This window comes from Rhyacophila brunnea, unplaced genomic scaffold, assembly GCF_057557595.1.
Source record: "Rhyacophila brunnea isolate RB1 unplaced genomic scaffold, BYU_Rbru_1.0 scaffold_3, whole genome shotgun sequence".
In the NCBI taxonomy this organism is placed as follows: Eukaryota; Metazoa; Arthropoda; class Insecta; order Trichoptera; family Rhyacophilidae; genus Rhyacophila; species Rhyacophila brunnea.
In genome coordinates, this window is record NW_028232965.1 from 19516110 (window position 1) to 19530846 (window position 14737).

The 14737-nt window shown below is 30.8% G+C and overlaps 1 protein-coding gene across 1 annotated transcript in view; it reads right to left on the reverse strand.

Annotated features, from left to right (window-relative positions):
• Positions 1 to 789: 789 nt before the first annotated feature.
• Positions 790 to 14737, reverse strand: part of LOC147068030 (estradiol 17-beta-dehydrogenase 11-like) — a 110973-nt gene continuing 97025 nt past the window's right edge. The window contains exons 5-7 of the mRNA XM_085952178.1: positions 9997 to 10244; positions 9474 to 9590; positions 790 to 2277 (exon numbers count right to left, since the gene is read on the reverse strand). Of these exons, the coding sequence (XP_085808304.1) occupies positions 2097 to 2277; positions 9474 to 9590; positions 9997 to 10244 (546 nt within the window). The 3' untranslated portion in view covers positions 790 to 2096. The remainder of the gene's footprint in view (positions 2278 to 9473; positions 9591 to 9996; positions 10245 to 14737) is intronic.

Consider the following 14737-nt stretch of genomic DNA (forward strand, 5'->3'; position numbering starts at 1 on the left):
ACTTTTCTCGAATAATACAAATTGAAATTCTTATTGAATTAGAGTATAAACAATGTTGATATATTTTAAGTACGGTTTGCAATACCGATATTTCAAAACCGGTATTCATTTATTTATCAATACTAAGATAACCCTTTCAAAAATTCAAAATACCGGCATTTTCGCTATTAAGAAAGAGAATTTAATTTTATATTTTCATTACTTACTACTATATTGTATATTAAATTGGGTGTATAAGTTGTATGCTGCCAAAACGCAAATATATGGACTGACACCAACAAAAACGTCAAAAAACATTACAACAATATCCTTCAGAAATAGGAATAATGAATGAATTAACATATTTTGAAAAAGAAAACATTCGTGGCAAATATTTCTAATACCTATAACTATCGATCCAAACGTTGAATTTCAGAGAGATTTTTCTGAAGCCGAGCTTATAGTATTTGTAAAAATGAGCAGTTCTAAAATATTATGATCTATACATATTTACTAAGGTCAACATAATAAATGTAGGTAGTTACTTTAGGTTACCATAGTGTTTTAAACATATTGTAATAGTTATATTTTATTGAAAGGTAGGTATTTATTTGCTTATATAATATGTTTTGACGAATACCGGTATTCAATAAGAAATACTGATATACCGGTATTGATATATTCATTCGGTATTGCAATCCCTAATTTTAAGTGTGAAGTGAACAATGTATTAATATGTGATACAAACTAATTTTTGTATGGAAACAGGATAATAAAATAATTTAAATTTTATAGTGTAATTTTTCTTTTAATATAATAATAAAACAACTGATAAAAAACCAAAAAATCTGTTCATGTATTTTTTGAAACACATTAATTAATTGTATAAATTTGTCATATTTTTTCCTTAATATTACAAACATAAGTGGTAACGTTATATTTTCTATATAATCTTTTTGATTACCATTTGAGCATAAAATGCGTAAACATATTTTTTATGTTGTGTAGCGATTTTATTTCAACATTAAAATAGTAGAATACGCATTTTGAGGTATGGTACAAAAAGTTATCAATACCTAAATTGGCTTCAATATATTCAATGGTAAATCTATCATCACAATTTAATTAAGTACATTAATAGATAAGGCATTTAACTATATATTTTATAAATAATGAATAAGAGGTAAAATAACTGCCGTACTCTATTTTTTAATGAATATAAAGTTTTTATTTACAGAAAAAATATTAAGTATATTATACTCCACTTAGGAAACTATGTGTTCTCAAGTAATATTATTGTAATGTTATAACACCAACCAAAAATTAGTATGAAATTGTTTTGATTATATAACTATTGACACATTTAAAATGTAAGGATATTAGTTATTTGAAATTTAGTATTATTTAATCAATACACATGCATGGTGTGCATAAATAAATCCACAACATAAAATAAAATAATTTCATTAGGAATGTACTTACCTACTTCCTTTATGAATTATCTACACAAATTATATTTAATACAGGTTTTTTATTGTAATTATTTGGATGAAAAAACTACAAACGATTTAATTTTTGACATAATTTTTATATATCTATTAAAAAAATCACAAAAACACATTTCATAAAGAGAATGGTGCCAAACATATTATAGCTAAGGATGTGCTTACCTGCCTTACCTGTATTAAAGAAAGTCTCTAACCATAAATAAAAATAAAGCATAGCTACACACATAGACAATACTGTTTTTATTGGACAATATTAGAGAATAACAATTTATACAAATATTACACCCCTCTTTACAGAACAAAAAAAAATATGTACATGACATGTGAAATAACTGCCGAATTTAACGGTTTTAATAACGAAAGTATGGATAATAATAATTTATCCATATACCGGTGATTCAAAACGTAAATAAGATCCTGATAGTGATAGTTACTAGCTCAATTAATCATTATTTGGATTTATTTATTGAGCGTAGTTAGATTGATTTTTTGTATCACCTATTGATTTTTCTTCTGTCAAATCAAACAAAATCTATGGTAGGTAAATAATGAAAAGTAACATTAGGTATAAATAATACAATCATAATGTAATTAAAAAAACAATTGTTTTCATGGCTGTCTCTCAGACGTGACGGTTCTTCTGATTGGCATTTCATTCGACGAAGGCTTTGTATCGACGTCCTTTGTCGGTGGTTTGGGTACTGCCACAGGGGTAGGAGAAGCGTGTTCTGGTACAGCATCAGGTACAAGTCGACGAAGGAAACCGGATGCACATCCCCAGGGGAAGAACCTGAAAAATAGTACCGAGGATTAGTTCAATTCGTATGTTTGATTCATTCAATTGATTTTATTCTTAAACTAATTTAGTCCAATATTTTAAAGGTATGGCAGGTGAATTTTTTGGGCACCGCCAAATATATTCTAAAAATATTGTTTTAAAATATGGATGCAAAATAAATGAAAAATGTAATGTCTCATAAATAATGTCTCATCTTTTCATAAATTAAAGAAATAACATTCTCATTTTACAAAATCATATACATAGTTTTATTAAATCTTCTTATGAGGTACAAGCGCATGGATAAATTCGATAACAAATTACCAGATAAAACGAAAATATAAATTGAATTCAATGAATAATAAATAGTTTTTTAAATAATTAAATACACTTACCTAACATAATATTAACCGAACACTGGTGTCGAAAAAACCAATTTATTTATATAATAATATAGTATATATACACCTACATTTATGGACTATAGATGGTGCTATATAATCAAATTTATTTCTCTATTAATAGATTATTTAAATTCTATATTGTGACTATGTATGAAATTATCGATAGATTTATTTTCTTTTGGAAAATCCACTGGTTGGATAGCTACTCGGAAGATGGCACTGTTTATTTGTTGTATAAAATATATTATCTTTAATAATTATTACAAACATAGGTATATGTAAACATCATAATAATAATAATAAATATGCTATCTTGGAGAATTGTCTTGTATGAAAACTTATATTAATCTGCATTTATGCGGTAATTGGGTATTATCATAATATACGAGGCGTCTAATAAGAATAAGCCTTAAATCCACATAATATGGTCAAAATCTTACAAAAAAACCCACGTCTTTATTTTACATGCAATTTCTTAGAATAATATCTAATAGTTTATAACTACTAAAACACCCTAAAATTACACAAGAAAGTGCTTGAAAACCTAACGATTTACTGAAACCGATTATTTAAAGTGATATAAATAAATTTTGATATGTCTGATTTTATATTTCATGAATGTATTGCAAATATGTTAATCAGATAATATAAATATGCATATCGTTCTAGTTTGAAAACAAAATACGATAGAAAAAAAACCAACGTTGAAACCAACTAGTTACACCAGACGCATTAAAAAGTAATTTCCCACTGATATTGAACTGTGGAATTATCGATTTTTATTAGTAGACGCCTCATATCATAAATTCGTAAGGGGTATATTGCGATGTTTATAATAATATGTACCTACAGACCTACAAATTTACCTGAAGAATGGGATGGGGGAGCCACTGTCGAAAACTACCCAATCAAGACTCGCAACTGGACAAAATCTGACATTCGAATGAAATTTTGAAAATGGCATCCGATGGTAGTTCGTAGTTCCATTTTTGGCCATTCTACAGAAAAGTTTTTAGGTCTGTAATATGTAACCATTCCAATTTCAAAATTCTTCATCTCAAGTACACAGTTTATACAAGATTTACAAAAACAAACGAAAGACGCAAAATATACTGTCATTAACGTTCTACTGAATATTATTGATTAAGTACATATTTAATAAAAGTAAATGAATTTAGTGTAGCAATCAGAAAATGTTTAAAAAAAATGTATTTTTAATTATCTATTGATTGATAATTTTTTTTAAACCAAAGATGTTGAAAGATATTTTTTGAAAAAAGAAACTCGAGTTTCTTTTGCGTGAGTGTAGTGTTTCTTTTATAAAGACACAAAAGCCTGTAGTCCACCTCTCCTATATCTGAATTCACGAGCACAAGTTTAGTAGAATCGGGTGTTGCTTTAGTGGCTATTAGATCAATACCACTAGCTAGCACCTGAACAGTAACGACAAACTAGAGTTGCTGATTAACAACGAAACGGAGATGTTAGAAAAAAGAGTCATATGCTTACTCGGCGCCCCAATATCACCGATGCAGACTGGAGATCATACAGATATAAAATTATGCAGCTATTAACAACACATCTAGAATAGCTGCGGCAAAGAAATTAAAATACACCACAATACTGATTGAAACTACCTGCAGGCATGTGATGGTATTATTGATTCAGCAGAAAATGCCTTCAGAAAATTTAAAATGTATTTTCTCTGTTGACTTTATGATACAATTTTATTAAAAAACTTTTTTTGCCCAGCATATAACAAAATAATGCCATCTAACAATATTCAGTGGAGTGGGCAAGCTAAACGATATAATATTTTATTAGACATATAATATTGTAGGTTTATGTAGCATTAAAATCAAAAATTGAAATTTCACACGACCAATAATTATATTTTTCATTACTTAATAGTAAATTTCTCATCACACCAGATTTTCTCTTACAAGGAGTTGTTCCTAGCTAGTCTATTATTATAGTAAACGCTCGTAGTTTAAAAATATATTTCAAGGTAATATCGAAATAGCGTTTAGTAAGGGGTCATCGCCACTGTTTATAATTATTATATCAGTTGATATTGCAAGAAGTATTCTCTGATTGATGAAGTTTGTACTATAAGTGAAGGTACATAGGTATAAGTAATTATCATTATATTGCCTGGTGAATGGGCATTTTCGCCAAAGTTTGTACATTGCGTTTTTGGCATGTCCCATGACTTTGATTGATTTTTTCATAGTTATTATATTATAAAATGTTGGAAAGTTATGTACTTTTAACATGCAAATTTATTAATTTACTCTATTCAATCAGTTAAATACAACTATCTGACCTGTATATATTTTTAATTGATTATTTAGATCGAAAGGTAGTGCGTTTTTACCATGTCCCACCCATAAATTCAAATAAACAAAGTCTAATTTCGTCATTAATTTTGAGTGTGTAAAATTAAATTCGTAGTGTTTTCAACAGCTTACATTATATATTTTTGGAAAATATATAGTTTTTTCGTAAATTTGTACCAATATTGAAAAAAAATCACGTTTAAAGTGTGTCCCAGGATATTTGAAAAAGTGGAACTCCACATTCCGTTACCACGATTTTAGCATGAAGGCGAAAAATTTTCACTATAAATATGTTTTTTTTTAATGTAGCAACATTTTTGTATAACACTGATCGCCATGTACACTTTAAATTGTTGGTGTGTGTCGGTATCGCTATCGGAACAGGTTGCTTTCTGGGTTGGTCATTTAAGAAGTTCCACTACTGTTACCACGATTTATAAGGTAAGAAAACACATATTTCTATTTCACATACTACACATATTGAGCTTATCTTTCATACTACAGATATAATAAAACATATCGCAGGTTTAACAATAAAACTAAGCTAAATTTTGGCTTCAAACACTTCTGAAACAGAATCCGTTACTTCCATTCCGAAACTATATTGGTGGTAACGTATATGTGGAATGTAAAAGTAACGAAATGGCATGCATAAAGTTGGGTTTACAGTGTGTGTTTAGTTCTTCATAGATTATAAAAATTTTATTTTGTCTGTTCGTATGAAAAACAAAAATATTTTCATTAAAAAATATAGAAAATAACCTGACTATAATATAATAATATAATAAAGATTAAAAAAGTATGTGATATATCTGAATACGCAAAAATAGCGCACATAAAAGTATGGAGATAAAAAAAAACAACAGAAGGAAAAGAAAAAACAACAGAAGGAAAAGAAAAAACACCAGACTGAAATAATTGCGAGACAGGCACTGGCTCTGTCATACTCTTTCTGTTATACGCCACCAAAATTTTAAAACTTCTCCATACATTTTAGGCATAGAAATTTATAAAAATGTATGAAAAAGTATTTTTTTGTCACGTTTAACAGAAATGTGTACTCGATTAGATTTAATACCTAGAACTGTAGGTATTCACGAAATGTCAGAAAAGTACGTCTTGATTACAATCAACCTGTATAGCTACATTTTATGTTGATGAATACAATTAAATTTCAAGACAACATACAGTCGAACTTGGTTATTACGAGGAAGATGGGACCGACTGAATTTGCTTGTTATAAGCGTTACTCGTTATATCAGAGAATAGGTATTTTTAAATGAGCATGTCACATTACACAAAAAGTCGAAAATAAAAAATTTGGAAACCATCGTAAAAATCCCCGAAACGAGCATGGCATTCATAAACTACAAAAGAAGTTGTTTATTGTAATTAACGCTGGTAGGTACCTACGGACTTCACAAACCTTGGATTTTTCAACCATATGCGTGGATACTTTTTTATTATTGTCGGTGAAACACCAATAAGGTAGGTACTTAGACACTTTACTAGTGTCATAAACGTAATCCGACCCCGGCGGCATCCTGTCCAATCGGATTTTATTGCTTAGGGTCGAAATGTTTTAAAACGGTCGACACATTAACAGTATTTTAGCTCGGTATATCCGATAAGTTGCTCGTTATAACAGTGAAAAAATTAAATGTATGGCGAAAATCATAAACCAATTGTCAACAAATGTTTCGTTATTACATCCGAGATCTCGCTATGTCCGAGATCGTAATAACCGAGTTTGACTATAATTATTTTCGTAAAAGTTATATACTCCGTGCCGCGCTAGGAACTCGCGTCTGAATCCCTTGCTGATTTTTTTTTCATATATTGTTAATTTGCTTAAAAATATTTTTTATCTGAGTTACAAATAATATAAATGCCAAATAAAGTTATGGTAATGTATAGTGTGTCAAAATTATTACCTACCTTATTTTACAAGTATTGTGAAATTTATTATAAAATATATCTATTTTAGTGATTAAGTTTGATTTGTTTTGTTATTTTGACGCACGTTGAATATTTATCTGTCTATCAAAAAATTCAAATAAATTTCATAAAACAAAAATTTGTTTTTATGGTAACATGTAACTTAAGCTTTACAAATTACACTCCGTTACCATTTCGTTCCATTCCGAAAATGTCCCCAAAAAAGTTGAACGTTAACTATTTTTCATTTGATTATTAAATAACGAAACTTATTTATTTTTCCAATAAAATTTAGTAAAAGTGATTATTGTCTTTAAAAAAATAGCAGAACGAACATTGATTGGTTTTTTCAAATACTAAAGGAAAAATGCTCTGCCATTATAGACATAGGGTAACGGAGGGGAACGAAATGTGCCCAAGAATTAAAATTCAATAATATTTTTTGACTATTTGTAGTTTTATTTTGAAGTGTATGGTTTTTTTAATCTAATAGAGCTCTTTTAAGTGATAAAAAGTGTTTCATTCATGTTTTAAAAGCTAAGTTTCGTAGTCACGGAACGGAAACTTATTATGCCCAATTTCATAATAAAAATGATATAAATATTGTATTAATCAATATTTTGCTGAAAAATTGCTATCACCAATTCAGTAATAGAACAAGGAATCTGCTAGCTATATAAAAATGGTTAATTTGAGTGAAAAAATAATATTACCCAAATTTCAAACATGTACAAACTTTGGCGAAAATGCCCGAATACTCATAATATAGTAATAATAATAATATGTGAAAAAAGTCTTCATTAAATCACATGAGTACCTATAAACATCGAAAATACACGAATAATGACAGCGCTAGCAAAAAATAAATAATCGCTGTCTATTATTCGTACATGTAATCAGTAATCAAATCACTAAGCATAGACCTTGAACTCATAGAAAATAATAGTTTATAATTATGTTCACAAATATCAAATTAATCTTTTATGTATGCACATATAACGTAACTTAGATAAGTAATAAAGGTGACTATTGATTTTTACCTCTATATTTTTTACTAGCTGTCGCATGAAAAAGTAGCTCATTAGTATGATTAGCAGTGGCGAAGGGTGGAGGTAGGCTGTTAAGATCCGTCATAAATAGTGCACATTAACCTTTTTCAGTCAAATGTATATGTTTTTATTGAAATAAGACTACAATTTACAGATGGTATTGGTTGGGTTTTAAAAATCAATTAAACCCTGCGAAAACCAAGCCATAATAGTATTGGTATATTTTAGGCGATATGACAAAATTGTGCACATTTTTTCATTCTTACTTATTTGTTTTCGTTAGATTAAGAATACGTATTACACATATTGTTGGTTCATTTTTTTAATTCATCAAGCTATGCCTAAACCAAACTATAATAGATAAAAATTATTATTCTATCTATAAAATATCCAAATTTATGTATGATTTAATTACATAATTTTAGATATTTTATAGATATACGAGTATTTTTTGACTATTATCTATTATGGCTTGGTTTTTGCAGGGTTTAATTGAATATTAAAAACTAACCAACACCATCTGTAAAATGTAGTCTTATTTCAATGAAAACAAGTATGTATGACTGACAAAGTTTAGTGAGCAATATTTATGGCGGATCTTAACAGCCTACCTCCACCCTTCGCCACTGATGATTAGTACCTACCTAATATGTTTCAGCTGCTGTTTATTTTGTAGATGGTTTCTGACGTTTCACGCATGTATATTTTCGTTTTGTGTCTCTATTCATGGTGGATTGATTCTGTTCCCGCTGTCCGAACACTGACGAACTGGATGGACACCATTAGGCATGATCGAAGGCTTAAACTGATTTTAGATGACTCGGAATGTAGTATAGTGACGGACCAAATAACCAAAAATAATATTAATGTGTGAACATTAAATTATATTGTACAAAAAGTAGTTATCTATAGATGACACGGTTCGGCTAGTAATTTTCAAACATTCAGAGACTGTATACGTCTAATCAACATACATCGTATAATCAACGATGTTGCATATGAAGACGGAGAATTATGTGGTTTCCTTATCAAAATCGCCGGAGCGAATATTCCAGCTACTCAAAAATGTCAGTTGCTATCCATCAAATAACGAATGATTTTCCGATATTTCCGTTTGTGAATAAAAATTAGTGGCTGGGCAGAATTCATATTTTCAGGGGCCTTATAATAAATAGGTAATAAAAATGGTTTTGAATTAACAAAGAATTAACAAAAATAACTTTGTTAAATACCTTAATAATGGAGTTCTAATACGTACACTAGAGTTCAATAATTAATAAATAATAATAAATAATAAATAAATATTAATAAACAGGTATATTTTTCTAGTTGTAAAGTTATAAAATTGTGAACCCACCTATTAATTCACCTAATATATTTTTCTGCACATCCCTACAAATGTGTATAATTACATCATATTATATCCAGTAGTCATAATATGTCTAGTATATAAGTTAATATTAGTATGGGGCAGTTACCATTTTAAGGCCAGCAAACCTTGAAGATAGCCAGGGATGATGGCGTACTTTTCATCAGTCCTGATCGCTTTGATAATCCTATCAGCGACTTCGTTTGAGTTCAACTGAGGAACGAATCTGGAAATAATAGAAATTGAATTAGTAATGTCATTATTATAAAAATGATATCTTAAAAAGTAAGCATTCCACTAAGCTTCCTCTATTTTACATAACAACAGTGCTGCAATATTTTCCTTTCCTTTCCTTTCCTGAATATACTCGTATATTATAAAAAGGAGCGTCTAAACAAGTAACACAGTCTTGTTTGCAATCATAGAAACTAGGAGTTGAATTTTAAGATACGAGTAGTATACATCTAATATCATAATATTACCTATTATAAATTGCATAATAAAGAGTTAAAACGTGGAAAAAGTTATTACAATAAAAATTAAATAGGTAATATTCTTAATTTTGTAGTTATTTATTTAGTTGGTTTTTATTTTATTTATATTAGTGACATATCGTACAAAATATTTTTTACCTTGAATGAACTTCCTCAAACATGCCCGTGCTCTGTATGAAGAATGGACATATGACTGTAGTGTGGACTCCATAAACTTCCATGGATTCCAGCTCCGCCCTGAGCGATTCATCAAAGCCCACAGCAGCAAACTTGGAGGAGCAGTAGTCTACCAGTTTGGCGACTCCAACGTGACCGGCAAGAGAAGCTATCGTCACAATGTGGCCATCATCGGCTTTGATCATAGCCGGGAGGAAGGCTTTGGTGGTCTGAAAAGGTAAATTATTCAACGTTTAGTTTTTCATTCAGATATTACTTGGGTATAATATACAAAGAAGAGCGTAAATTACCCTGTAATATAATTCCGCGGTACATACAAATAAATAATATCACCGTTTTCCTTAATCGGATAATAGGTATATTAATTATTACATTTAAATATATAATATCAGAAGTCTACTTCGGTAAATCAAAGAACTGAGTAAGAAATATTGGATATAATCACGGAGAGTTGAGGCTATCGAGATGTGGCTTTATAGACAGATACTTCAACATTCTTTAGACTGACCGGGCGATAAAATATGTTGATATTCTCAATATAATGGGAAATGACTGAGAAGTTCTGCGTAGTATTAAGAAAATTACAGCACCTCGGCTACACTGTGAGAGGACAAAATTACAGGATTTCTCAACTTGTCATCCATGGAAAGATCAATGATTAACGTAGTAGAGAACGACGTCGCATGACGTAAGAACGAGTGCAGCTACATGGAACTGTTCCAGATAGCAGATAATAAATCAAAGATATAATAAGAATTTTACAAAATTAGAATAAATACTTAAATAAGAATTTAAATACAAAATAACACTTCCAACGATAATATTTAAAAGACAACACAAACACGCCCTCCAAACCAAACCCACCCCGCACCACACTCGGTTTTAATCGAGGGTATCACGAGGCACTACGTTTGATGTGAAGCATCTGTATAGTTGTTTACGCCCGGTAATATTCCAGGAGCAGTTACCCGAGTCTCGTGTGAGTTTTGACTGAATTTACTGATTTTACTCTAATGCAACGTGCCGGGGAGAGAAAAGGCATAACGAAATTAACAAAAAAAGAAGAAAAACAATAAATAACAGAATCTTACAACGTTAAGTTGACATTCTATATGTTTTCGATCTGTCAAAATTAAAATGGACGACCGCCAGCACAAACTGGCGCCTCTAGCGCCGAAGCGTATGAAACACAAAAGCCTCCGCGACTTTTAGTTGCGTTTGTATAAATCGAAGAAGAAATATAATTTCGTATATAATCGAAGCAGGCAGCATGAATAGCTTTGATACTGTTTCATTCAAAAAGTGTTCTCCTGATGGTGTCGAGCTCCATTAGAGGATGGCATGATAATAAAAAGTACGGTCAATACAAATAGCCAATATCAAGAAATTTGCTCTAGAAACAACAATGTACAAACACATGAAGGCCAGATAAGTATTTTGGAGATATATTTTATTCTCGAGTCAAGATAGTGCACCTAGATATTATGGTGATCGTTAGTACTACTGCGATGAAAATCAGCGCGGATCAGGTGTTTTCACATTATGTGCGGATTAGGCGCGGAACATACGCGTGTGGTTGCGTTGTGGTTATTATACCATCGTCGGTGAAAATATAATTGAGACTGAATTTATTGGGTACCCGGAGCTAATAAGTCAAGAAATAGACGATGTTGGTTTGTTTTATGCATTGAATGACGGTAGAACGGAAACAAGTTCTCTAATTTATTACGTTCGTGTGTCAATTTTATCTTTCAATTAGGTAAACAAGAGATAAATAATCGCTAAGGAATCGGAACTCAAGTAAAGTTGTTTGGGAACTATCCAACGAACAGAGGTGACTGCGTGTGAAAGCATGCATTAGGTCACGAACACCAATACCCTAGTGCCTGGTGGATATGACCCCGATATAGGGTGGCAGAAAGATTGCGGGGATGAAAATCGCCTCCCGCGTTAGAAAAAAATTCGCTTCATCGTCATATTATGAAAGCTGCGACACATCTATGTCTGCGACATAGGAAAAAAATACCGCGCGAAAAAAATCGCCGCGTGTGAAAAAATACTTTGTGGTGCTATATTTTTTGGTCGAATCCCGACAGTCGCCTGACTTGAACGAGATGTTGGAATGCCAGTTGGAATTAAGAATAAAATGTACATCTTCGTCTACATACCCTAAATAATCATAATATGATGTACTTTGACGTGTATGGTTTTCTAATTAAGATTCTTTCTCCCAATTTTCATGATTCAATGTTGTCTCCTACTGTAATTTAGACAATTATTTGAAATTGTTTTGCTATGTGGCTGGATACTGTAATATAATTACAGTAAATTAAAATGTACCTACTATAATTTTACGCCGAATATGCTAAAAATACTACCTATAATTTTGAAGGATGACACAAATGGAATTATGGAAATTACATGTTAATATTAAATAGGTGACGGTGCTTTGAAGACATTTGATAAATAGTGTTAATTAAACTGAAAAAAATCAAATAAATAAAGTCCGGACGTATGAAATACTGCAATCGTTCTACAGTAGTACCATGGGCGAGTTGCACGTATATTGGTATTGTTTGCTACACTGTTTGTTTCAGTGCTTGCAAATGATACCAATATAACTGCGAATCGCTTTTTCCATACCAATGATACCACTATACAATGGTTTCAGTATTTATACGCCTGGCGATAGTGCGTAATTTAAAGTTTGGAACAATGGCACAACAAGATCGTGACTAATATAACAGAGCCGAATTTATTTTATAGGCATGATGTATATTTTAAAGTCTGTACTTTATTGCTAGTAATTTAGCGTCTCTATATTTTTATAAGTGGCTCAAACCACGATGAGACATACCAATACTATATATTACGAAAAATAGGTGTATAAAGTAACACTACTCTAATAAAGCTTGCTATTTTCAATACGCTACCAGGTAGTTGGTAGGTGGATACTCAAAATGAAGTTTATCATAACATTCATAACATAACATTTAGTCATTCAACCACGAAGAACCGATACAAGCTGATGGTGAGCAGAAAACAAAACTAGGTGTGCTCACTCATTAGAAACGATCGATTAGGTAGGTATCTATTTGGCTAGATGACGTGCACGATTGTCTATCAAAAGATAATTATATACTTATATGTAAGTTTCAAGAAGTATAAAAACGAAAATCATCTAAGTATATAGATTCTAGAAACAAGTCGATAGGCACTTCATACAACGCTTGAATTTATTTGAATGGTATCTTGTAATAATATAGACAACTTTTATAATACACGTTTTAAAATATTCTTTAACATAGGTAGGTACCTACTAACAGACTGCCCTCCAGCTCCGGACGAATACGGGGTGTTACACTATTTTTTTTTAAACTTATTTGTTGAGACTCGTATCGATATCCAGAGTATCAAGAGCACGTCTTATTACTTTGACAGCAAGGTCACTACTGAATCTGAAAATGTTTTTTTTTTAATTTAAGGGCCAGACACATAGCACTGCAGTTGCAGCGTGTCGACGCAGGCCTTCTTACTTAATTACAAATGCATCCGATTAAAATCTCTAGTTTGATAACAACAAATCTAATTTGAGATTCAAATATGATACATTTGGAATCAAGTTAGACTACGTCGACGCGCTGCAACTGCACCACTGTGTATCTGATCCCTTAGTGGGAATGAACTGCATCGAGTTTTATGGTTGAAAGTGGGACGCTTTTTATCTGGCCATCTGCGTAACGTCACATGTAGTTGATGTTAGTACTTATCCAATATCCATATCAGCTAGTGCTAAAAGTCGATATATATGCCCCAAACTTATTTGAATTATATAACTAGTATAGTTTGATTGAATATGAATAACTTAATTTATATTTTGATATAATAATCTAATCTAATGGCCTATCCTTGGGCATGTAAAGTGAAGAAGTAAATATGAGATCATAATACAGTGGCAAAGGGATATGACATAAATAGTGCACACTAAACTTTGTTAGTTAAACGTATATTATGTTTTCATTGAACTAAAACTACTTCAGAGCATTTTAGAGTAGGTATACGAAATGACTAGGGTAACTTGTATTTTTTAATACACTGAATTTAAATTTCTAATTAATTGATATTTGTAAAAAAACCTTATATCCATTAAAATAACCAAGGCATTTATTGTAACAGCGTTGAAAATTGAGGTCCACAAAATCGTGAGGCTCGGAGCAACTACCGTATAATATGGTATTTGTAGATTTTTAAAATCCAATTAAACCCTGCCTAATCCATTTAACCGCAAATAATTAAAGATATTATATGGATAGAAGAATATTCTTTATCAATTGTGGTTTTGTGGTTTAATTTATAGTCAGAGCTTAATGAATTAAAAAAAAAAACTAACCGACACCATTTGTAATATGCTCTCGTGGTTCAGTGCGTAAGGCGCTGGCCTTCCATCCGGGAGCTCTAGGCGCGATTCCCAGTGAGGTCAAAGAATATTATTTACATAATCTTATATGTAAATTCCTCAAGCCTGAGAGTTTTGCCACAATAATTTGGCTTCATGGCCTGTTGTGGTGTTTAACAAAGAAACTATTTAAAAAAAAACAACTAAAATAAATGAGTATGATTGAAAAAGTGTGCACTATTTTTGTCGAAAGCATAGCATACGTAAACTATTATGGTTTGGTTTAGGCAGGGCTTAATTGAATTT